Source organism: Curcuma longa, chromosome 18, assembly GCF_044706935.1.
Source record: "Curcuma longa cultivar G26 ecotype Majalengka, Jawa Barat chromosome 18, ITB_CL_G26_1.1, whole genome shotgun sequence".
NCBI lineage: Eukaryota > Viridiplantae > Streptophyta > Magnoliopsida > Zingiberales > Zingiberaceae > Curcuma > Curcuma longa.
Window position 1 is genome coordinate 5,196,440 of NC_133878.1, and position 24,095 is coordinate 5,220,534.

The 24,095-nt window shown below is 35.6% G+C and overlaps 1 protein-coding gene across 1 annotated transcript; it reads left to right on the plus strand.

Annotated features, from left to right (window-relative positions):
* Window positions 1-19,333: 19,333 nt before the first annotated feature.
* On the plus strand, window positions 19,334-20,394 carry LOC141812061 ((+)-neomenthol dehydrogenase). The gene is made up of 3 exons (XM_074700115.1): window positions 19,334-19,645; window positions 19,721-19,909; window positions 19,996-20,394. Exons 1-3 carry the CDS (start codon window positions 19,334-19,336, stop codon window positions 20,392-20,394), a joined length of 900 nt encoding a protein of 299 aa, XP_074556216.1.
* Window positions 20,395-24,095: the final 3,701 nt, after the last annotated feature.

Genomic DNA, 24,095 nt, shown 5'->3' on the forward strand with positions numbered 1-24,095 from the left:
AAGAAATGATGAGGGTCTTGTTGATCTCAATTTAAATTCATTCTCAATTTTTAACTACCTCGATTGACCTAGTGGACCATGTACGCGTAGATACTTAACGGATTTAGAATGGTGGGCAATCCACACATATATTTTAATGAACTATCCAGAAGTAACACCATATTTCTAATGAGTATAAATTTGCTATTTTATGTATTTCTTATATTGTAAATTATTTGTGTTATAATTCATTTTATTTTTATGGTAGAATTTTTCAAAACTTATATTTTGATCTTTCGACATATGAGTTTAATCGCTTCTGCGATGAAAAATTTGCACTATGGTTCAAAAACTATGTAAGTAGACTATAGGTTCATTATAAATTATTTTTACATATATCTTGACATTTTACATATGTTTCATGACTTTAGGTTAATGATAATCAAGCTCATATTGAGCAAGAATTACTAATATATCTGTCATGGGGTCCAAAATCAATAATACGAACTTGGCTGACATATTTCATAAACGAATATAATTATCATACTCAAGAATATGGAATGAGAAAAACAATAATAAATAGTAGGATTTATGTTCAATCATCCAAAGATGGATGTGCAAGAAATGATTTTTATGGTTTGTTGGATGAAATTATAGAGATAGAGCCGCTCTTTGGACCAAAATTGTGAGTTATTTTATTTATGTGTCATTTATTTGACCTTGTTAGTGGGATGAAGGTACATCTACAGTTTAATTTGATTGAAATCAATCATAAAAAATTGTATAAGAGATATGACCCATTTGTGTTAGCAGAACAAACGATTCAAGTATTTTATGTTTCATATCATAGTTTGAAACGTGATAAAATTGATTGGTGGGTTGTTTATAAAACAAAAGCATGAAAAAAAATTTAGGAACATTAGGAAGACATAGCATATCAACAAGAGGAAATTGCAAATATATTTTAGACCGAGGAATATATTGTTCCAACATTATGAAATCCCAACGGCATAGTGATCGAGTGAATGCAAATGAAATTCATGAGGATGACGATGATGAATCTAATTTGAGTCGAATGATAATGATGATGACAATGGCGACGACAACGACGAAGATGATGATGAGGACGAGGAGAACAATGAGGACTTTGATTTTTGATGATGGGTAAGTTTGTTATCCTAATATACCAAACTTATGATATAGGATGTCTAAAATGGTATTGGTTTTTTTTATGTGAGTAAATTTAGTTTAAATTTGTAAATTAACAAATCTCATAACTTAATTAGTTGTCTATACTATCTAATTCTTAAATTTATATATTTTATCTATTAATGCATTATATTTATTTTAACAGGTGAACAAATTAGAGGTTGTATATTGGTATCTTATTTCACACATTTAAATATGATAATTTTTTTATATTTTCATTATGCGTCCGATTAACATGCAATTTTCTTTACTCTCACTACTAAAATAATGCTTTTTAAGGGCTCACATAAATGCCCTTATAATATACTTTTAGTGACACCAATACTATGGTGACATTATTGAAAAATGCATTAAAATGTGATGTCATCTTAGGTGCTCTGATATTTCTAACATTTGTATAATATCATTATAAAATATCAATACTAACTTTAAAAGTGTCTTAATGATATAACGACACTTGAAAATGTCAAGAAAGAATCATTTAAAAGTCATTTTAAAAATGCATCTTAACACATTTATTTTGACATTTATAAATGCCACCTAAACTCATTTATTTTGACATTTATAAATGTCTTAAATTTTTTATAAGGACATTAAAAGTTGTTAGTAAAGTTCATTTATAAGATCATTATAAAATATTACCTTAACTAATATATAATGGCATTAATAAATATCATTATAATAATTAATAAAGACATTAAAAATTATCATTATTATTTATTTAGAATATATAACTTAAATTTAATATTTACACATCATCACAATTCATCCACCATTTAGAATAGAAAAAATTATAAAATATAATTTAAAGTATATTTTTATTCATCTAACAATCATTTGATTCAAATTTATAAATGCAATACTAATAACAATCATTTGAGCAAATTTACAAATGCAACTAATTATAAGTCTTTTACATCCAAATTTAATTACACACTACACTCAAAATATTAAATTTTAGAACTAACAAAGTCTTGTAAAATAAAAACTCAACTAGATGGATCATCTTCAATCATCATTTCAAAAAAATCCAGATACCTGTCACCTATAAATACACTATATATTTGTATAAGTGAAATAAAATAATGAAAATACAAATTTAATAATATATATGTATTAGACATGGACAAATAACATTAGAAACTATAGGATCATTGGGATTCACTAGAGGGAGGTGAATAGTGCGTTTGTCATTTTTGTTCGTTCGTTCTATTACAGAGACTTAGCAGTGGAATTAATAAGTAAGACAAGGACAGGTGAATTTACTTGGTTCCTAACCTCCAGGGTTAGTACGTCCAAGACCTATGTATGGGAGGCGTTCGTCCACTAATGGTCTCCTTTCTAAACGTTTGTCTGGAGGTGGAGAAACTCGTGTTATAGTCCAAATAATAATAAAGATAAATGCAAACAAGTAATTAAGACTTAAAAGAATAACCAAGCAATCATGTCGAAGCTAATTCGAAAGTCCTAGCGTCGTGCACTCCTCTTGGAACTTCCTCGATTGCACGAGCCTGGCTCCGTTCGCGTTCAGCAATGCCACAGGATGACGAATGAGGTGTAGAATTGATATATATTAGTGCTCCATGCTGAGGCCCCTTATATAGACCCTTTCGAGCGCCTGGATTCTTATCCAGGCGCTTGGATAAGATTCGATCTGATCTAATCTCCTCAGTCATTATCGGGGCCGATTCTTTTGGATCCGGGTGCATAAAAACTCTCCGAGCGCTTGGAGGCTAAAGTGACCCGACTACTGGGACTCTACCATCTCATCTTCCTCGTTAGCTTATCCAGTTGTCGTCTGATCGCCTTGAATCAATTTAGGTGCCTAGACTGTCCGGTTGCCTGGAGTAACATTTGAGCATCCGAATCTAGTCAACTCGGGTTTGACCTGAGTTAACCCCAGACTTTGTTCAGCTACTTCTGTTTGCCCCTTTTATGCTTCCTCCATCTTGCTTCCAGCTTTTGGTCCCTACAAGATTAGCATACAAACAAACAAGCAACCTAAGCCTACATGTAATCCATCTGACCTACTAGGCTTACCTAAGCCTTACCCTATAGGTCTAACCTACTGGCTTACCCGTGCCTAACTTCCTGTTAGGACTAGTCACTTCCATAGGTAGACTTTCCACCTACCAAACATCCTGTTTAGAATTTTCCTTGCCTAACCTCCAGTTAGGACTAGTCACTTCCATAGGTGGACTTCTCACCTGCCAAACATCTGGTCACCTTTGACCTGTTTAGACTTTCCCTTGCTCAACCTCTAGTCAGGACTTCTTTGCCCAATCCTCCAGATCAGGACTTCCCTGCCTCGTCCTCCAAACCACATCTTCCTTGCCCAATCCTCCAGATTAGGACTTTTTCTACCTAGCCTCCAGCTAGGACTTTCTCTGCATAGCCTCCAACTAGGACTTTTCCAGCCTAGCCTCCAACTAGGACTTCTCCTTGCCCGATCTAATTGACTAGAAATTTTTGCTAGTCTTTTGGTCAAACTGACATGACTAGACTTCACTCACATTCAAATATTAGGTCCTGTTTGGATCAACCCTTGGTCAAACAGATCAGACCTAGGTGTATTATTAAACATTAAAACTATGGGGTCAGACTAGTACTCCTTGTACCAATAATCTTCCCCTTTTTAATGTTTGATAATTTTTAAAGTTAATTCAGGTCAGGGTTTAGCAATCTGAGAGAATTCTATATATTTAACTTAAGTGCCCTTCTTCCCTTTTTAACACATCAAAAAGTATTTTAATTTTGCACCAACAATAAAGGTTTCCTTATAGTCATAACTTAGTCTAGACAATTCTTGAAAGACTATAGTAGATGTCAAAATACATTTTCAAATAATTTTTTAACACAAGTTTTGGAAAGATTTTCAAAATAAGTTTGCAAGGAATATTTTTTAAATTAATTTTTCAAAGGATTTTTCAAATGAGTTTTGAAAGAATTTTTTAGCATATTTCAAAATAGTTTTTCAAGAGAGTTTACAAAATAAATTTTGAAATGATTTTAAAGTTATTTCTAAAGTAAATGGTTTTTAAAAAACTAGTTATTATCCTTGTAATCTCCGAGGAATTTTAGGGTTAGAATTAATCAACCCTAAAATTAGCCAAGCCATTTAGGTTAATGAGCTCGGAGCTAGAATTATATTTAACCCATTAGGTTTAAGAGGTCAGTTTTGGACCCAACTGAACCAACTTGGTTTGGTTCGTGATGGAAATGATTTTGATAAAATAAAAGGAATGAGAAAAATTCATCGCGTGAAGACGAATCAAACAAAATTGGATTGGGTCAAATCAGAGGTCGTTTGGTTAGTGAACCAAACGAACCAAGATTGAACCCAATTTGTTATAGTAACTGATTCAATTGCTACAGTAAACCTAGGTTTTAAGTTGGTTCAGCCAGCCTAATTGCGCCGCATGCCTAAACCTTTATAACTCCTCAAAATAACTAAAATCGCGTCCCTCCCCAACCCGCGATCCCGTGCTCGATGTTGCTGCCCCTTCACACAGCGCCGCCTCCTCTATCTCCTTCCCTTTCCCCCGCAAGCTGAACCCCCTGGACAGCGATCGACGCCGCCAAACCCTAGACGACGTCCATCGCTGCCTCCGACCGTTTCTTCTATTCTTGCTTGCTGACACCGCCGCTGGCCTGTCGTCGGTACCCGACGGCCACAACCCCGCCGCCGCAAGAAGAGGACCCTCGCCTTTGCCTTCGCCTCCTCTAGCCACTGGCTTCGGCCGTGTCCCCAGCTTCTTCTGCTGGCCATCTGTCAGATCTCCACACCACCTCCTTGCGAAAAGCATCATTGCATCTCCCTGTAGAGGAAGAGTAATTTGCAACAGCACCAGCGGCAACAGGACACCTACTTCTGGTTCAGGTGATAATAATAGTAAAATAGTTCTGGATGCATTTTCTTGGGCAAAGTTTTTGCAGAGGCTATAAATGAAAGAATAGGGTCTACTGTAGGAGAAACCCTTAGTATGGTTGGTCAATAGCAAGCTGAGTGCAACACCAATGCACTATGGATGTGCTCTTGGTGGCAAGGACTATTTGTTGGTAATCAAGATTTTAATTAAGGTTAAACGTGGATTAAGCTTAACCAAAGCAATTGATTTAGGATTAACTGGATTTGGAGGAGGTTAAACAAATCTTGTTATCGGCTAAGGTTGTATTTGATAGGAAAATTTATATATCGCGGTATTTAGGAATGTTTATTGTAATTATAGGACATTGAACCGGATCGCTGGATGGAAGTTTTCTTTTCAGACACCGACTATTTTCGAAAGGCGGGTATCTCGACTTATCTTTTTAGATTTGTCTTATTGATATGTATAGTTTGCTAGATTTAGTAGTAATATTTATGCGTTATTTCTGTTGTGGTAAGTTACTACTTGGTACATATGGTATGCCTTCCTTGTTACACTGTTTCGTTACTGGCATAGAGTGGTTATTATTATGCGCATTAGTGTCATGCATCATTCTTGCATGATTGCATGCTAGCGATCATCGACTCCTTTGTAGTCTGAGCCCGTCGCTAGTTACAGGATCTGCACACACAACTACTCATGAGATAGTGGTACATCAGGAGGGTGTGTGCAGTTGCTCTGTCAGAGCTCTGCTTGGCAGCACCCGAGGTAGCAGTGCCATAGCGTGGTAGCATTAGGGCTCCGCTCGGGCGCACCAGAGGTAGCAGTGCCATAGCGTGGTAGCATTACAGGGATCCCTCCTTCTCATTATGACGAGGAGATGAGAGCGTTGATCCCCCATATGACTTGGGGTAGGAGGATAGGTGTACTCCGGCAGGACATTCCATCATGTGCATATTGCATGGATTGCATTGTTATTGCTTGCTGCATTTATTATTGCTTGTTGTATATGTGGACATGCACATACAGGAGATATTATGCATTGTGAGTGTGATACTATATCTGTCGCAGGGTTATTGTCATTATGGTATTATATGATTCTGATATGTATTGTTTATTTTCTTCAGCAGTTCAGTTCTGTATTTATTACTGTACTGGTATGATTATTACTGCTAGATTAGCTTATTGTACATATCTGTTAGATATCCGCTGAGTTCATTGAGCTCACCCCGTTGATTTTATCTTTTCAGGTTGAGGTCTGTTTGGAGAGCCGTTCTGCTAGTCCCACGTCGAGTTGCAATTTGCTTAATTCATTTTGCTTACATTTTTGGAGTCTATTGTGTCAGGAATCGTTTTATGTCGTATTGTGTCAGAAACTGTTCTATTTCCTATGAATTTTCGTATATGTGTTTGGTTTAGTGGTGCATGTTTGTAGTTGTCGATTGTGGACTTTATTATCTTAATAGAGTTTCCGGTTTACAGTTTATATATATATGTGGATTGTGGCCGTGTATGCCTTATTATGTTTGTATTCAAGGAAAGTGAATTGTTACAGGGGAGATGTTGCCGAAATTTCTCGGATAGCCGTCTCCCGGGGCGTGACAATTTTAGTGGTATCAGAGCGTAGGTTTGCGAAGTCCTTTTTGGCTCTTTCACTGTTGTCGAGGTATTTTTGGTTTATCTGATACCAATTTATTTTGGTATCAGAGAAAAGGGTAAGCAATGCCTTGCGATTTTGGTGTTTCGGATTTTGTTTTGGAGTCGTTATTACGACAAGGTCAGGTTTTGAGACTAACGGCGACCAGACATCTCCGGACGACAATAGGTAAAATATCTAATCATTTAGCTTGCTCATTTGTTCTCCATGGTCTAGAACATTCTGGTCTGACTTTGAGCTATTGATTGTTTAATCTAAGCAACAAGTGTTTGACTACTGAAAGTTAATTGGGTGCTTTGCTTTGGGTTATATACATTTTATGGAAATGATTTTAATTTTTATGAGAGAAGGACGATAAATAGATATGAGAATGACCAACTAAAGTAGATAGGAAAGATATGAACGCTATGAATGCATCTAAGTAGATGCGATGATGAAACTTGGATTCTTATCACTAGATTTGTTTGGCTCTAGACTACTGTTAGTGCTTCATTTTAGCTTCGTATCTTCCTATGGTATCTCGCTTGTGCATTGAGTATCTTTGGATTGCCCCTACAGATTTTTGACTCAGGTGTTTTGAACATATCTCTGCTAACATAATTTCTTTCTCTAATCTCACATCACCAACATGACCTCTAAATATTATGATGGGCAACGAGTATCACTCATTGGTTTAAGGCATTGGAGATATTTTCACATCCCTATGTTATATTTTTCTCTGATTTATATCCTTAAATTTTCATTGGACCTATTGCCCATTAGTCAACTTATTAGATCATTGAATTGTTCTATTACCGCTGACACCACTTTTGTCTCTATATAGGATGTTATATATGCTCTTTTACCATGAGTCTTTAGAGCACTTTATCCTGCTAGTATCCCCTAGTTGGGAATGGTGTGTAAGCTAGAAGTCCTTGTATGATTTCAAGCAAAGCCTTAATTGTAAAATTTAGCTTAGCTCTTCTATAGTATGCACGGCTTGGAGCACTACAGATTACTTTGTGTTCTATCTCATTCTTCGTATTTCCTGATTTTATCATTGCTAGTGATGATTTCATTACCTCTATAAAAAAACTTACAGACTAAAGACTTAGGTAAACTTAAGTGCTTCATTGGTATAAAAGCTACTTGTAAAGAAGAAAGTATCTAGATCTAACAAATATGTAGTGAATAGGCTTGAGGAGGCAGATGTTCCAGGACTAAACTCATTTAAGCATATGATAACAGAGATAGGATATGCCCTTGTAAGACCAATAAAACTTTACTGTGATAATTATGCTATGATGCATATATCCTCAAATCTCATTTTTCATGCCAAGACAAAGTATATAAAGTTGATTTCCATTTCATCAGTGAGAAAGCTCAATTTAATGAGATCATTAATGATGAGTTAACAGATTTGTTGACCAAATCATCGGGAGGGCCGAGAGCCAAATATACTTGTAATAATGTATATTTAAACTAGAAGAGAGAGGTTTGTTGTATGGCGACAGGATTTTCATCTATTGACTCAGCATTTACCTTGTTGAATCTTGATGTGTTCTTAAGTCTGATGTGATGGAGATCATTGATCTTAGGTTAGTAGGGGTATTGATTTTATGGTCTTGTACATCAGTATGCCCATCAGTCAATAGCAGCGTCTCAGATTTAGCTACAACCAGAGTGGAGGCACAGCGGAATGAGGAATCAATCATGGAAAGTATAGTATTGTGGCGCTATAGTACGTAAGTAGGAAATTTGGGGACCAAATTTTTATTAGTGGGGGAGAATGTAATCTCTTAGGAATTTTAGGGTTAGAATTAATCAACCCTAAAATTAGCCAAGCCATTTAGGTTAATGAGCTAAGAGCTAGAATTATATTAAACCCATTAGGTTTAGTAGGTCAGTTTTGGACCCAACTGAACCAACTTGGTTTGGTTCATGATGGAAATGATTTTGATAAAATAAAAGGAATGAGAAAAATTCGTCGCATGAAGACGAATCAAACAAAATTAGATTGGGTTAAATCAGAGGTCGTTTGGTTAGTGAACCAAACAAACCAAGATTGAACCCGGTTTGTTATAGTAACTGGTTCAATTGCTACAGTAAACCTAGGTTTTAAGTTGGTTCAGCCAGCCTAATTGCGTCACATGCCTAAACCTTTATAACTCCTCAAAATAACTAAAATCACGTCCCTCCCCAACCCGCGATCCCGTGCTCGATGTTGCTGCCCCTTCACACAGCGCCGCCTCCTCTCTCTCCTTCCCTTTCCCCTACAAGCTGAACCCCCTGGACAGCGATCGACGCCGCCAAACCCTAGACGACATCCGTCGCTGCCTCCGCCCGTTTCTCTTATTCTTGCTTGCTGATGCCGCCGTTGGCCTGCCATCGGTACCCGACGGCCACAACCCCGCCGCTGCAAGAAGAGGACCCTCGCCTTCGCCTTCGCCTCCTCCAGCCACTGGCTCCGGCCGCGTCCCCAGCTTCTTCTGCTGGCCATCCGTTAGATCTCCACACCACCTCCTTGCGAAAAGCATCACTGCATCTCCCTGTAGAGGAAGAGTAATTTGCAACAGCACCAGCGGCAACAGGACACCTACATCTGGTTCAGGTGATAATAATAGTAAAATAGTTCTGGATGCATTTTCTTGGGCAAAGTTTTTACAGAGGCTATAAATGAAAGAATAGGGTCTATTGTAGGAGAAACCCTTAATATGGTTGGTCAATAGCAAGCTAAGTGCAACACCAATGTTCTATGGATGTGCTCTTGGTGGCAAGGACTATTTGTTGGTAATCAAGATTTTAATTAAGGTTAAACATGGATTATGCTTAACCAAAGTAATTGATTTAGGATTAACTGGATTTGGAGGAGGTTAAACAAATCTTGTTATCGGCTAAGGTTGTATTTGATAGGAAAATTTATATATCGCAGTATTTAGAAATGTTTATTGTAATTACAAAACATTGAACCCGATCGTTGGATGGAAGTTTTCTTTTCAAACACCGACTATTTTCGGAAGGCGGGTATCTCGACTTATCTTTTTAGATTTGTCTTATTGATATGTATAGTTTGCTAGATTTAGTAGTAATATTTATGCGTTATTTATGTTGTGGTAAGTTACTACTTGGTACATATGGTATGCCTTCCTTGTTACACTGTTTAGTTACTGGCATAGAGTGGTTATTATTATGCGCATTATGTCATGCATTATTCTTGCATGATTGCATGCTAGCGATCATCGGCTCCTTTGCAGTCTGAGCCCGTCGCTAGTTACAGGATCTGCACACACAACCACTCATGAGATAGTGGTACATCAGGAGGGTGTGTGCAGTTGCTCTGTCAGGACTCCGCTTGGCCGCACCCGAGGTAGCAGTGCCATAGCGTGGTAGCATTAGGGCTCCGCTCGGGCGCACCAGAGGTAGCAGTGCCATAGCGTGGTAGCATTACAGGGATCCCTCCTTCGCATTATGACGAGGAGATGAGAGCGTTGCTCCCCCATATGACTTGAGGTAGGAGGATAGGTGTACTCCGACTGGACATTCCATCATGTGCATATTGCATGGATTGCATTGTTATTGCTTGCTACATTTATTATTGCTTGTTGTATATGTGGACATGCACATACAGGAGATATTATGCATTGTGATTGTGATACTATATCTGTCGCAGGGTTATTACCATTATGGTATTATATGATTCTGGTATGTACAGTTTATTTTCTTCAGCAGTTCAGTTCTGTATTTATTACTGTATCGGTATGATTATTACTTGCTAGATTAGCTTATTGTACATATCTGTTAGATATCCGCTGAGTTCATTGAGCTCACCCCGTTGATTTTATCTTTTCAGGTTGAGGTCTGTCTGGAGAGCCGTTCTGCTAGTCCCACGTCGAGTTGCAATTTGCTTAATTCATTTTGCTTACATTTTCGGAGTCTATTGTGTCAGGAATCGTTTTATGTCGTATTGTGTCAGAAACTGTTCTATTTCCTGTGAATTTTCGTATATGTGTTTGGTTTAGTGGTGCATGTTTGTAGTTGTCGATTGTGGACTTTATTATCTTAATAGAGTTTCTGGTTTACAGTTTATATATATATGTGGATTGTGGCCGTGTAGGCCTTATTATGTTTGTATTCAGGGAAAGTGAATTGTTACAGGGGTGATGTTGCCGAAATTTCTCGGATAGCCGTCTCTCGGGACGTGACAATCCTTTTAAATCAAAATCTCACCCTTAACTTGACACGTCCTTAGGGTTGTTTGTTAAGCACAAAGCAATCTCCCTATGTGTCTTAGGATTTGACTCAAATCAAAAGGATATTGGATAATATTTAAACTAATTTTAAAATATGATTTTGAAATAGTTTTCAAAGATTTTTTGAAATATTTTTCAAATATTTATAAAAAACTAATTTTGAAATGTTTATATAAAAAATAATTTTAAAATAGTTTTGCTCTTTCGATTTGGAGCTCTCTCTAAATCTGACACTTCCTTAGGACTCCTTGTCAACCACAAGACAAACTTTCCAAGTGTCTTGGAGGTTAATCTAAGTCAATAGAGTAAATAACTTATGATTTTTCAAAAAAATTAAAAATATGATTTTTAATTGAACTTTTAAAATTAGACTCTCTCTAAATCTGACACTCCCTTAGGATTCCTTGTTGACTACAAGGCAATCTCCCTATGTGTCTTAGGGGGTGTTTCAAGTCAAAAGAACAATGTTCAAAATATTTTGTAAAACATGAGTTTTCAAAAATATTTTCAAAAAGGTCTATTGAAAATCAGGTTTTTCAAGAATACTCTCCCTCTCAACTAAACACTCTCTTAGGACATCCTTGTTAACCACAAAGATTTTTTGTCTGTGTATCTTAGGGTTCTAGGCTTAGTCTTTACCTAAAGGTTTTATGTCTAAGTATTAGTCAACCAATTTTTAAAAATTTATATTTTTAAAAACCATAATATAAGTACACACAACAATCGTGAATTTTAAATAATTATCAAACTTTTAAAAATTATTTTAGAAAATAGTTTAATAATTTTTTATAATATTTTTTAAAAATTTATACTTTAATAGTCCTTAAAATCTCACCCATTCTAAATGCCTCTGTACATGGCATACAAGGATTGCCTTAAGGGTGTTATGAGATGATTTATCAATTTTATTTTTATTAATTTTAAGTTAAGTTCTATTAAGTGTTTGACATTGTGTTAGATTCAGGTTTAACCGTCAGTTAGTTAAGTCCATATTTCAAAAATTGACTTTCAGATCATGGCGAGGCAGGGGCCTTCTTGGTTATCAGAACAACGCCCACTTCCTTAAACAAAGCCTTTTAAGAAATTATAACCTTAATCAACTTCTTGAAAACCCTGGACTAATTAGTTTTGGATGTAGTGAGATAACTTCAAATAGGTCAACTTAGCTAGGCAGACCAAGTAAGGTACTCCTTGCCCCACTTGACTACTTAGACTTCGTTTCCCTAACGTACTATCATCTTCCCCACCTTTGTAATATGTTGGCAAATGTCAACCAGTCATTTATCCTTAATTAACTTTTCTAACTTAAACAATAAGTAAACATGATGACATGACATTTATGTGCATAAAATAAAACATATGCATGTACATGACAGATATGCATGAGTCAAAGAAGTCAAGTAATTTTTAATTTCTAATAATGTATCAAAATCTCAATTTAATATATTTTATGTGGATCCGCGAATATGTCAATCCACTTAGACACAATTTGACTTTTATTTAAATTTTATTTCATTAGGCAATATTTTAAATTACTTTCATAATTATAAGTATTTTATATAATTAGGTTCATTTGAATTTTTAATTTAAATTTTAATCTTTAATTTGAATTTTGAATTTTGAATTTCAATTTTAATCTTTAATTTAAATTCTGAATTTAAATTTAAAATTTTAATTTGAATTTTGAATTTCTAAGTTTGGGGATTTAATTTTAGATTAAAATTAAATTATATTCCATAATTAAATAGAATTTGATAATAATTAATTTTATTATTTAAATTTGAGTCTTTAATATTTAAATGTGACTTGTTAAAATTTATAAATTTATCTTCTTGAATTTTGAGATTTAATTTCAAATTTTTTAGATTTAATTTTAAAATTTTAAAATTATTCATTATTTCATAATTAAAGGGTACATGGTTATAATTAATTTTATATTTTAATTTTAGATTTTTAATATTTAAATTTGAATAATTATTTTTAGAGTTTGAAAGTGTATTGTAAGAATTTTTTAAGATTTAATTTTAAATTTTTTAGATTAAATTATCAATTTTAAGATTTACCTTGATGGATTTTAAATTTTTCTCATTGTTAGGATTATCTTGATTTCTTAATTTCAAGTTATTTATTAAAATTAAATTATTTAATTTATTTTGATAATTATCAATTTTATCTTATTTGATTTAATTATTATTAATTTTTGAATTTATTAAATTAATTAAATTTGAATGACTCAATTGCAGATTATCTTGGTTGAATAAGTTAAAGAATTGATCTAATTTTTATTTATTTGAATTAAAACTAAATTAATTATATTTGAATTATTAATGATTGAATTTGAATTAGTTAAATAATTATTTAATTAAGATTTATGCAAATTAGGTGGATTTTCATTGTTGATAATATCTAAATTTGAATTTTTTAAATTAATTAATTTATTTTTATTAATTAAAAATTTAGATTTATTTGACTTTTTCAAATTTATTAATTTTGAATTTTTTGAAGTATTTGAATTATCAAATTATTTAAATCAAAATTTGAGTTAGTTAAAGTGGATAATTTTGAATTTATTAAATTATTTAAATTTGAATGATCTAAATTTAAAATTTTAAATTAACTAAATTTTCTAAATTATCTAGATTTAAAATTTTTAAATTATCTAAATTTGAAAATTTCAAATTAACTAAAATTTCTAAATTATCTAGAGTTGAAAATTTCAAATTATTTAAATTTAAATTTTTTAAATTAGATAAATTAATATTTTTATTAATTTTTAATTATGAATTATCAAAATTTTCTAAATTTTTAACAAAATTAAATATAACATGCAAAACCCTAGGGGTATTTTCGTAAAATAATAAACTTACCAAAATCGCATCTCCTAATTCTGATTTCTTCTCCATCGTCTTCCTCTCTGAGCACTGATTCTTGTAGTGCCCGCGTTTATAGCACTTGAAGTACGTAATATACTCTTTGTTCCTCTGAACTCCTAATATGGCTGCACCTTTACTGCCAGTGGTGTTGTCCGAGTCTTACGAGTAGGGCACCGATTTTTATAGTACTCTCTCTCCCTGTACTTAAAACATATTATATAAAACTTAAAATGAACTTTAGAATAATTACTTTTCTCTCCCTCCATCTTTGTCGTTGTACTCCCATGGCGGTTAGTCTAATCAAGAGCAGGCCTGCTCTGATACCAATTGTATGATCGTTGGAAAATGCTAGAGGGGGGTGAATAGATTGTTCGTCATTTTTGTTCGTTTGTTCTATCACAGAGACTTAGTAGGGAAATTAATAAGCAAGATAAGGACATGCGGATTTAGTTGGTTCCTGATCCCTAGGGTTAGACATCCAAGGCCTATGTATGGGAGACGCCCGTTCACCAATGGTCTCCTTTCCGGACGTTTCTCCGAAGGAGAAGAAATCTATCTTAGAGTCCAAAAAATAACAAAAGATAAATGCAAACAAGTAAGACTTAAAAGAATAACCAAACAATCATGTCAAAGTCGATTCGGAAGTTCTTAGCGTTGCACACTCCTCCTAGAGCTTCCCCGGTTGTATGAGTTTGGCTTCGTTTGCGTTTAGCAGCACCGCAGGTTGATGAATGAGGCAAGGCACCTGGAGCTTGAGGTGTCCTGATCACTGAGACTCTGCCATCTCATCTGCCTCGCTGGCCTATTCGGCTGTCGTCTGGTCGCCTGGAACCAATCCAGACGCTTGGATTGTCCGGTCACTTGGAGTAACATCCGAGCGTTCGAATCTAGTCAACTTGGGTTTGACCTGAATTGACTCCTGGCTTGGTTTGGCTACTTCTGTTTGCTCCTTTTATGCTTCCTCCATCTTACTTCTAGCTCTTGGTTCTTACAAGATCAGCATACAAACAAACAAGCAACCTAAGCCTACCTATAGTTCATCTAACCTACTAGGCTTACCTAAGCCTTACACTACAAAAACACAGCGCATTTGCGATAAAATTTTGCGACAAAATATTTTCGTCGCAAATTAGGGATGAATTTGGCAACGAAACACATATTCATCGCAAATTTACAACGAAATCTACGACGAAAAAAGTTTAGTTGCCAATTTGGGATGAACAAATTTTTGTCGCCAAATTTGTCGTAATTTAGCAATGAAGAAATGGATTCGTCGCAATTTTTGCGACGAATAAACGCATTTGTCACCAAATTGGCGACGAAACGCTGATTCGTCGTAAATTGGTGACGAAATGCTGGTTTCGTCGCTAAGTTGGCTAAGAGAAATGGGGTGGGTCACGGGTGGGACCGCGCGGTGATAAGTTAGGGCATTTGGCGATGAAACGTATTTCGTCGCCAAATTCATCGCCAATTGGCGACGAATCATGGATTCGTTGCCAAATTGACGACAAATCACATATTCGTCGCCAAATTGACGACAAATCACGTATTCATCGCCAATTACCCTGTTGGTCTAACTTAGTGATTTACCCGTGCCTAACTTCCCGTTAGGACTAGTCACTTCTATAGGTAGACTTACCACCTGCCTAAACATCCTGTTTGGACTTTCCCTTGGCTAACCTCCAGTTAGGACTAATCACTTCTATAGATAGACTTCTCACCTACTAAACATCTGGTCATCCTTGATCTGCTTGGACTTTTCCTTGACCAACCTCCAATCAAGACTTCCTTGTCCAATCCTCCAGATCAAGACTTCTCTGCCTAGTCCTCCAAACAAGGTCTTCCTTATCCAATCCTTCATATCAGGACTTCCCCTGCCTAGCCTCCAGCTAGGACTTTCCCTACATAGCCTCTAACTAGGACTTTCTTAGGCTAGCCTCCAACTAGGACTTCTCCTTGCTCAGTCTAACTGACTAGGACTTCTTGCTAGTCTTCTAGTCAAACTGATTTGACTCGACTTCACTCACATTCAAATATTAAATCCTGTTTGGATAAACCCTTGGTCAAACAGACCAGACCTAGGTCTATTATCAAACATCAAAACTATGGGGCCAGACTAGTGCTCCTTACACCAACAGAACCTAATGCTTTCAAGATCTGAAAAGAATATAGACAACTTACTAAAGCAAGAATCAAAGAACAAGACGCATACCTTTACAATAGCTCCATTACATTAGAGCCATATTCGAGCTACAAGAAACAACATAATAATATTTTAAAATATAAGAATGTGCTTGAAATGATATTGCAAAAAAAGTGATCTAAATTTTACCCTCAAGGCACTTGGATGGACAACAATCTTCACAATTCAAACTCTAGATAGTGTTAGAAAGATATTTTGTTGAAATTATTCACAAAATTTCCAAGGTATCTGATCACCAAAAGGTCGATGACCTTCACTTAGACTTTTAATTGCTGACTTGCGTGATATTTCTCCTTCAAGGCAAATTTGGAAATTGACATAAACATGACAAATATATTAAGATGAATAAAAATTAGAACATACTTGTCTACATATTTTTGCAATCATGAATATGAACCAAATTTTAACGGTTGGAAGGAAATTGTAGTTCTCTCATTATCACTTAAACCAACTAGGGAAAATGCATACTATGTAATACCATTGATAAGTCTTTTACATCCAAAATTAACTTACACACTACACTCAAAATATTAAATTTTAGAACTAACAAAGTCTTGTAAAATAAAAACTCAACTAGATGGATCATCTTCAACCATCATTTCAAAAAATCTAGATACTTGTCACCTACAAATATAATATATATATATATATATATATATATATATATATAAATGAAATAAAATAATGAAAATATAAAGTTAATAATATATATGTATTAGACATGAACCTTAACAATAGCTCCATTGCATTAGAGCTATATTCAAGCTATAAGAAACAACATAATAATATTTTAAAACATAGGAATGTGCTTGAAATGATATAGCAAAAAAAGTGATCTAAATTTTACCCTCAAGGCACTTGGATGGACAACAATCCTCACAATTCGAACTCCAGATAGTGTTAGAAAGACATTGTGTTAAAATTATTCACAAAATTTCCAAGGTATCTGATCACCAAAAGGTCGATGACCTTCACTTAGACTTTTAATTGCCGACTTGCATGATATTTGTCCTTCAAGGCAAATTTGGAAATTGACATAAACATGACAAATATATTAAGATGAATAAAAATTAGAACATACTTGTCAACATATTTTTGCAATCATGAATGTTAACCAAATTTTAACGGTTGGAGGGGAACTGTAGTTCTCTCATTAACACTTAAACCAGCTAGGGAAAATGCATACTATGCAAACTTAATAGAGATTAGCTTATTCAAACTTCTTTACACTATCAACCTTTGCATCAATTCTACTTGATATTTAATAGCTAGGCACATACACAAACAAATTGGTAAATCTTTGAACCATATATAGACTACTTTGACAAACATGAATCGCATGAAAGACCGATATGTGTACTTTATGAAATCAATGGAAATAAAATAAAAAAAAAAGAAAAGTAACAAAAATGGTTTTCATGCTTTAAAAACCCCAACTATAGTCTTGAAAAGGATATATTAGAATTGCCAAAATATTGTTTGCAAGGTTGCCCCACAATAAATGAGTTCAATGCTTGTAAATATAGAATATCTCATCGGTATACCTAACTTAATAAAATAAAAAAATAAATAAATAATAATAAGTAGATGGTCATCAGGATTACTGCCAAATCCAGGAGTATAATTTAATTTCCCCTTTTTAACTCAAAAAAAAGTATTTCTTGTTATTCATCAATTGGACCTGCAATATTTATAGAGAGAAAAAAAAGGGGCAGCCCGGTACACGAAGCTCCCGCCATGCGGGGTCCGGGGAAAGGATCCATTGTACGCAGCCTTTCCTTGCCTTTGGCAAGAGGCTGTTTCCAGGATTTGAACCCGTGACCTCTAGGTCACATGGCAGCAACCTTACCATTGCGCCAAGGCTCCCCTTCTCTGCAATATTTATAGAGAGATTCAGCAAAAAAAAAACTGCTAGATTGCTAAAAATAATCATAATACGACTAAGAAATAAAATACCAAGCAACACAAACAAGTGATGGGATGGAGCATCAACCATCAATCATAAGTCATTAGGTGAATTTTTGTAGTGAGAAGCAACATAAACCATCATGCATGGCAATCTAAATGAAAAAATTAGTAAAATTTAAGCATTTATTGATGTAAGCACAAATTTAACCAAATAAAGGATATCTCACTCTCCTTGTGATATGAGAAAAGTGTATCTCGGTTGACATAGTAAAGATCACATTCACTTGGATGTGGAAGTCTAGACAATTAAAAGATCGTTTAGGGACTGACCTAAAAAACAATTATTTATTTTTCATCAAGAATACTAACCTAGTGATATTTGGAATGCAATTACTTGCAACATCCAAGCAAAGTAATTCATTAAGCCAAGTCTCAATTGGATCAATAACCTTTGAATTGAAACGCCCTTGGAACAAAGGCAGCCCATAAGCAGAAACAATATCAGAGCTTTTATATTCTTTTCATACACAGCAAGTCAATAACGCACAGTTTTATATTCTCTTCTCTTCTCAAGCCTAGAGTTTCAAGGCATCTTATAAGGATCATAGAGTTCTAAAATCTATAATGTTATTTCTTCTCTTCTCGAGCCATCTAAGGATCATAGAGTTCTAAATCTATAGTCTTATTTCTTCTCTTCTCAAGCCTATAGTTTTGACGCATGAAGGATCATAGAGTTCTAAAATCAATAGTACTTATATATATATATATATATTCTAGGTGGAGTGGTCAATACACAATGAAAAATGAATATAGATGAAATTAAAATATCTACACCAAACTAACTTCATTGGTTTTCTAACACATTGGCAAGTTACCATTTCTCATTCGAGATAGAACTTTATGTTTATCTATTGCCACTTGAAGTTAAAAGAATTAGCTCGTCTTTGGCGTGACATTATACTAATTTTCCTGTTCATGCCGACCGTGTGTTTCTCATTTGCATCTCCGCCAAATACTCAAATCGACCATGCATGTATATATCTAGATTAATAAAAGTTAAGCATGCATTTACTTTGAGCCATTCTTTATGCTATAGTCAACTATATATGCCTGTTACTTGCTTCTTGTTTGTTCAACCTTGCCAATGCCAAATCTTATATATATTTAAAAGGAGTATCGGTTGCATGTCGTGATCATTTGCATGAATATGATATAGTTTAATTTTATAGGACTGATCTGCCAGCTCCACGTGAAAATTGCCTTCACTTATTATTCAAATATCCCTAGACATCTCATTTGCTATCTAGAAACAGTGCGGCTCCACCTTCCCTACCTCCTCTTGTAAGTATTATATATCACCACCTCTCTTTGAAGGACGGCTACAAATTCTTAAACAGATCAGATTCATGAACATGGAGTACATGAAGGTTTCTGGAAGTAGTTCTTCCTGTCCTCCTAAATGGTGGTCAGAGAAGACGGTGGTGGTGGTGACCGGCGCGAACAAGGGCATCGGCTTCGCGCTCGTCAAGAGACTAGCAGAGCTGGGACTCACGGTGGTGCTCACCTCGAGAGACGTCGGTCGAGGAAAGGCGGCAGCTGAGTCACTCCGAGCCCAGGGAACGCTTGTGGAGTTCTGTCAACTGGATGTCAGTGACCCTTCTTCTATCCACGCCTTTGTTGCTTGGCTGAAGTGCAGATTTGGAGGCTTGGACATTCTTGCAAGTTCTCTTCTCGTTAATTCTAATTAACATTCATGTTGGATTGTTATTAACTGAATGATAAATGTTGTTTAGGTGAACAATGCCGGAGTTTCCTTCAATGATGTGTATAGCAACTCAATTGAGCATGCGCATGCGGAAACTGTAATCGACACCAACTTTTACGGCGCTAAGCGGCTGACAGAAGCGCTAGTGCCGGTGTTCCGGCGATCGGCGACAGTTAGCAGAATACTCAACATTAGCTCTCAACTTGGCCTTCTAAATGTAAGCATGCACATGCATGTGAAAAATTCTCAGATCGCCTCAAAGGCTAGCTAATTAGGGCTTGATTTGTTCCATTTGTGTTGCAGAAGGTGAGGAATTTGAGTGTGAAGAAATTACTCGAGGACGACGAAGGAGCACTGACCGTGGCGGCGATCGACGGCGTGGTGTCGCAGTTTCTCCAGCATGTTAAAATGGGGACGTGGGAAGAAGAAGGGTGGCCTAAGGTGTGGACGGACTACGCCGTGTCAAAGCTCGCGCTGAATGCGTACTCGAGGGTTTTGGCGAGGCAGGAGGAGGGACGAGGTCTGAGCGTGAACTGCTTCTGCCCGGGGTTCACCAGGACGGCCATGACGGGCGGCCAGGGCCAGCACTCCGCCGAGGAGGCGGCTGAGGTCGCCGCCAGGCTCGCGTTGATGCCCCCTGGTGGGCTGCTCACAGGGAAATTCTTCAAGTGGTCCAAACCTTTCATGTATTCCATGTTGTAGTCCTGTAACACATGGGGAAAAAGCTAGATATATAATTATAAAGGTCTTCTTCACAATGTATAATTTGCATGCATGTAGCTTTCACTGAATTAATTTGAAAACTTAGTCCTTACACAAAGATCAAAATAGAGGCCTAAATCAATATGGCAATGGCAACTTTTATGGATTAACTTCTATTGTGTTTAAAATTAGTGGCTAGCTCAAATAAATGTATTTAAATTAAGGTTGTATGATGCAGAATAGAAGAGTAATTTTAGTATTTTTATTATTTTTGTCGAGTTAGAGTTTAAAAGTATTTTTGTCTTTTGTTGATTAAGTTATGGATCTATCTAAGCGTATGTTAAGTTGTTTTGAAATAGTTTTGATCAATAAAAATTTACGGTCACACCGTTTCTTCTCAAACGTCGAGTTTAATTGCCTATCTCATGGCATTCTACAAAATCAACAGGATTTAAAAAATTACGTCCAGTATAAGTGCACGAATCAATGGAATTGATAGTTATATATCCACTGTTTTAGTTGATATTAGAGCCAAATTGATTATGTGAAATCCTAACGTCAATCGAGACGATCGTAGTATGTTGACAATACTTTTGATCGTGATATGGAACAGTGATTTCAAAAGTGGTTGATAGTCGATTTGACTTGTGTATGGATCGGCTAACAAAGAGAATGATAACGTTGTTGGAAACCTTGAATAGAGAAAGTCCAATCCAATGCAAAAATAATCATCGAATAAACTCGGAGAAGGAAGAGAAAATTTTTGATGAAAAAGAAAGAGTTTTTATTTACAAGGAAGAAATGGACGACAAGATCGAAATAGTCGGTGATCCAATTTACAGCGAAGAGAAGATAAACACCAACGAAATGTTGATCGAAGACTACAAGGCAACTTGATCCAATGACAAATCAACAACAACTAGCTCCAATGCTGAGGTGCGGACGTTTGTTGCTATTGGTTTTGCCACGATTGCCTTCGCCTACCACAGTTACTTCCTTTCCGAGGATGCTCTACCCCTTGCTGCAGTCTTCACACTCGTGCACTATGACTTCCCTTGGACAAAGCTCGACCTCCTCTACCATGAGGAGCCGCACATCTTTTCATGACAGACTTATTTCCAAGCTCCGTGCCTTGCAGGCTGATGGCTTCCATCGCTCATTCATCCTCGACATTTGCCTTGCTTTCCCTGTCAAAGAAAGGTAACTGAACTAGAGAAGAGAAATTAAAGATGCAAAGAAATAAAATTTCTTGATTAATGATTTGTCCATAAGGGATACAATTTATAGAGGTATAAGGATTCTTGATTAATTGACAAATTAATAAAGAAACTGTCAATTCACATATTCTAAAAGAAAAGTTCTAATCTAATAATTAATTTTTATTGAATAGTTCTCTTTTATCCCCGACAAACTCAACAGGAGATATTTGACGTTGAATTTGCTTGCTAGTCTGGTGAAATTTTGCCTAAATAATGGCTTAGTAAAGATATAGTAAGTTGATCTTCTACAGAAATATAAGAGACAAATAACTATTGATTTATCACACGTTCTCGAATAAAATAAGAAATAATTTCTACATATTTTGTACAAGCATGAAAGATTGGATTTGCTGTAAGATATGTCGCTCCAATATTATCACACCAAATTTTTGATGCAACATTTGATGCAAGATGAAGTTCTAAAAGAAGCGATTGAAGCTAAATAATTTTAGATGTTGTATTGTCTATAGCTTTATATTCAACCTCAATACTTGAACGAGATACTATAGGTTGCTTTTCAAATTCCATGAGATAAGGTTTCGTCCAAGAAATATTGCATACTACTAGTAGAGCATTTATCTTCAAGAGAGCTTGCCTAATCAACATCGCTATAGGCATGTAAGTCGCTAGAAGATTGACGATATAGAAGAAGACTATGTAGAATAGTACCTTTGAGATAGCGAAATATTCACATTATCCAAATTTTGTTTAGTTGGTGCATGCATAAATTGACAAGCATGATTTACTACAAAGATAATATTAGATCATGTGATAGTGACATATTGTAAGGCTCCAACAATACTTTGATAAATTTGAAGATCAAATATAGTAGGAGAGGATGGAGTTGCAGAGAAGTTGTTTATAGCAATTGGTATGGAGACCGGATGTGCTCCATCCATTTTAGCTCTTTGGAGAAGTCCAATAATGTATTTGCTTTAAGAGAAGAGACAATCGTCATCATGTGGGATAAGTTCAACACCAAAAAAAAATGAGCATTACCCAAATCTCAAATAGGTAATTTGTGATTGAGAAGATTTAATAGAGTTGTGATGCCCTTGTGATAATTTTCGATTATTAAACATCCACATAAATAAGATAAATATCATAGATCTATCATTATATTTGTAGGGGTGTCACCACTGAACCACGACCGTGCTGGGTTGCATGGCCTGACCATGTTGCACCTTACCGACAGAAGAGAAGGCCCGACATGGCTGTGCTCGGTGGCACAGCCAGGGCTTTGGTCACTGAGTTGATGAACATGATCATGCCTGTGGGCATGACCTGGGCATGTTAGGCGTTGCCCAAGGCTGGTTTACAGCCAAAGAGGGCACTAACAGCCCGTGTCAGGTTCTGCAAACTCTGTGCCTATGTTCTAACTTCTGCTAGAAGAGCATGCTTGTATCATGGAGTATAGCTAGAGCATGATCCTTGTTGTTGATTCTCTTTCTAAGGTCTTTTTACTCTAATAAAGTTTCGATTTCACGTCCTATCAATCAAAAAGTATAAAGAGCAGTACTTCGAACTAAAAAAATAAAAACAATGTAAAAGAAATATAAATATATAAAAAATGCTTATGTGATGAAACAAAATATATGTAAAATAATATCATTAGATCAGTATTATCTTGGAGATATAGTGCAACAGTTTCTTGTGCGCAACTCCGATTGGGCTTATCTTGCGTAGAGGCAAAGTTGGGTCTCTTTTGCATGCTTGGACCAAGTAGTGGGTTATCACCCGATTGACTTACTCGAGATAGCCAAGAACCCTATGGCTAAGATATCTATGGTCGAGAACCATAGAGTCAAAACCTTTATCAGAGACATCCAGAGCCAAGATCTCTATGGCCGAGTGCTCTGTGGTTGAGACCATCAGAGTTCAAACCTCTAATGACACTCGACCCATGTGGACCAAGTCCCTCGAGTGACTACAAGCCCCAGGGTTTCCACCATCCAATCTCCTTCCTTGGAGCGCACTTGAGTGAACATATTGCTTTGTCATTTTGGTTCCATACAACTTTTGTTTTGTTCATCATTTTGGTAACAACATATTGCTTCAATGTCACTTCAAATGGTTCGAGATTGTGTGTGTGTGTGTGATTGTGTTTCTACAAATACTTGTCTGATGTATTTTAGTCATCTTTCAACCTCTAGCACACTACTAAGAGGAGATGAAATGCTCGGTGATGCAGCTAGCCTCAACGATCAGTTGCTCGATTTCATTGGAGAGGAAGTGTCTATATTGATTAATATTGGTTAGAGAGAAAATATCTATATTGTAGTAATTATGATTCACAATTATTATAATATAATATTAATTAGTATTTCATATTGTACCAATTATCGTTCATAACTACTAAACATAGTGTTATTAATGTTAACTATAATTGAAGTGTTTATGTTATAGTAAATATGAATCACAATTGGTATAAGAGTGTCGAAA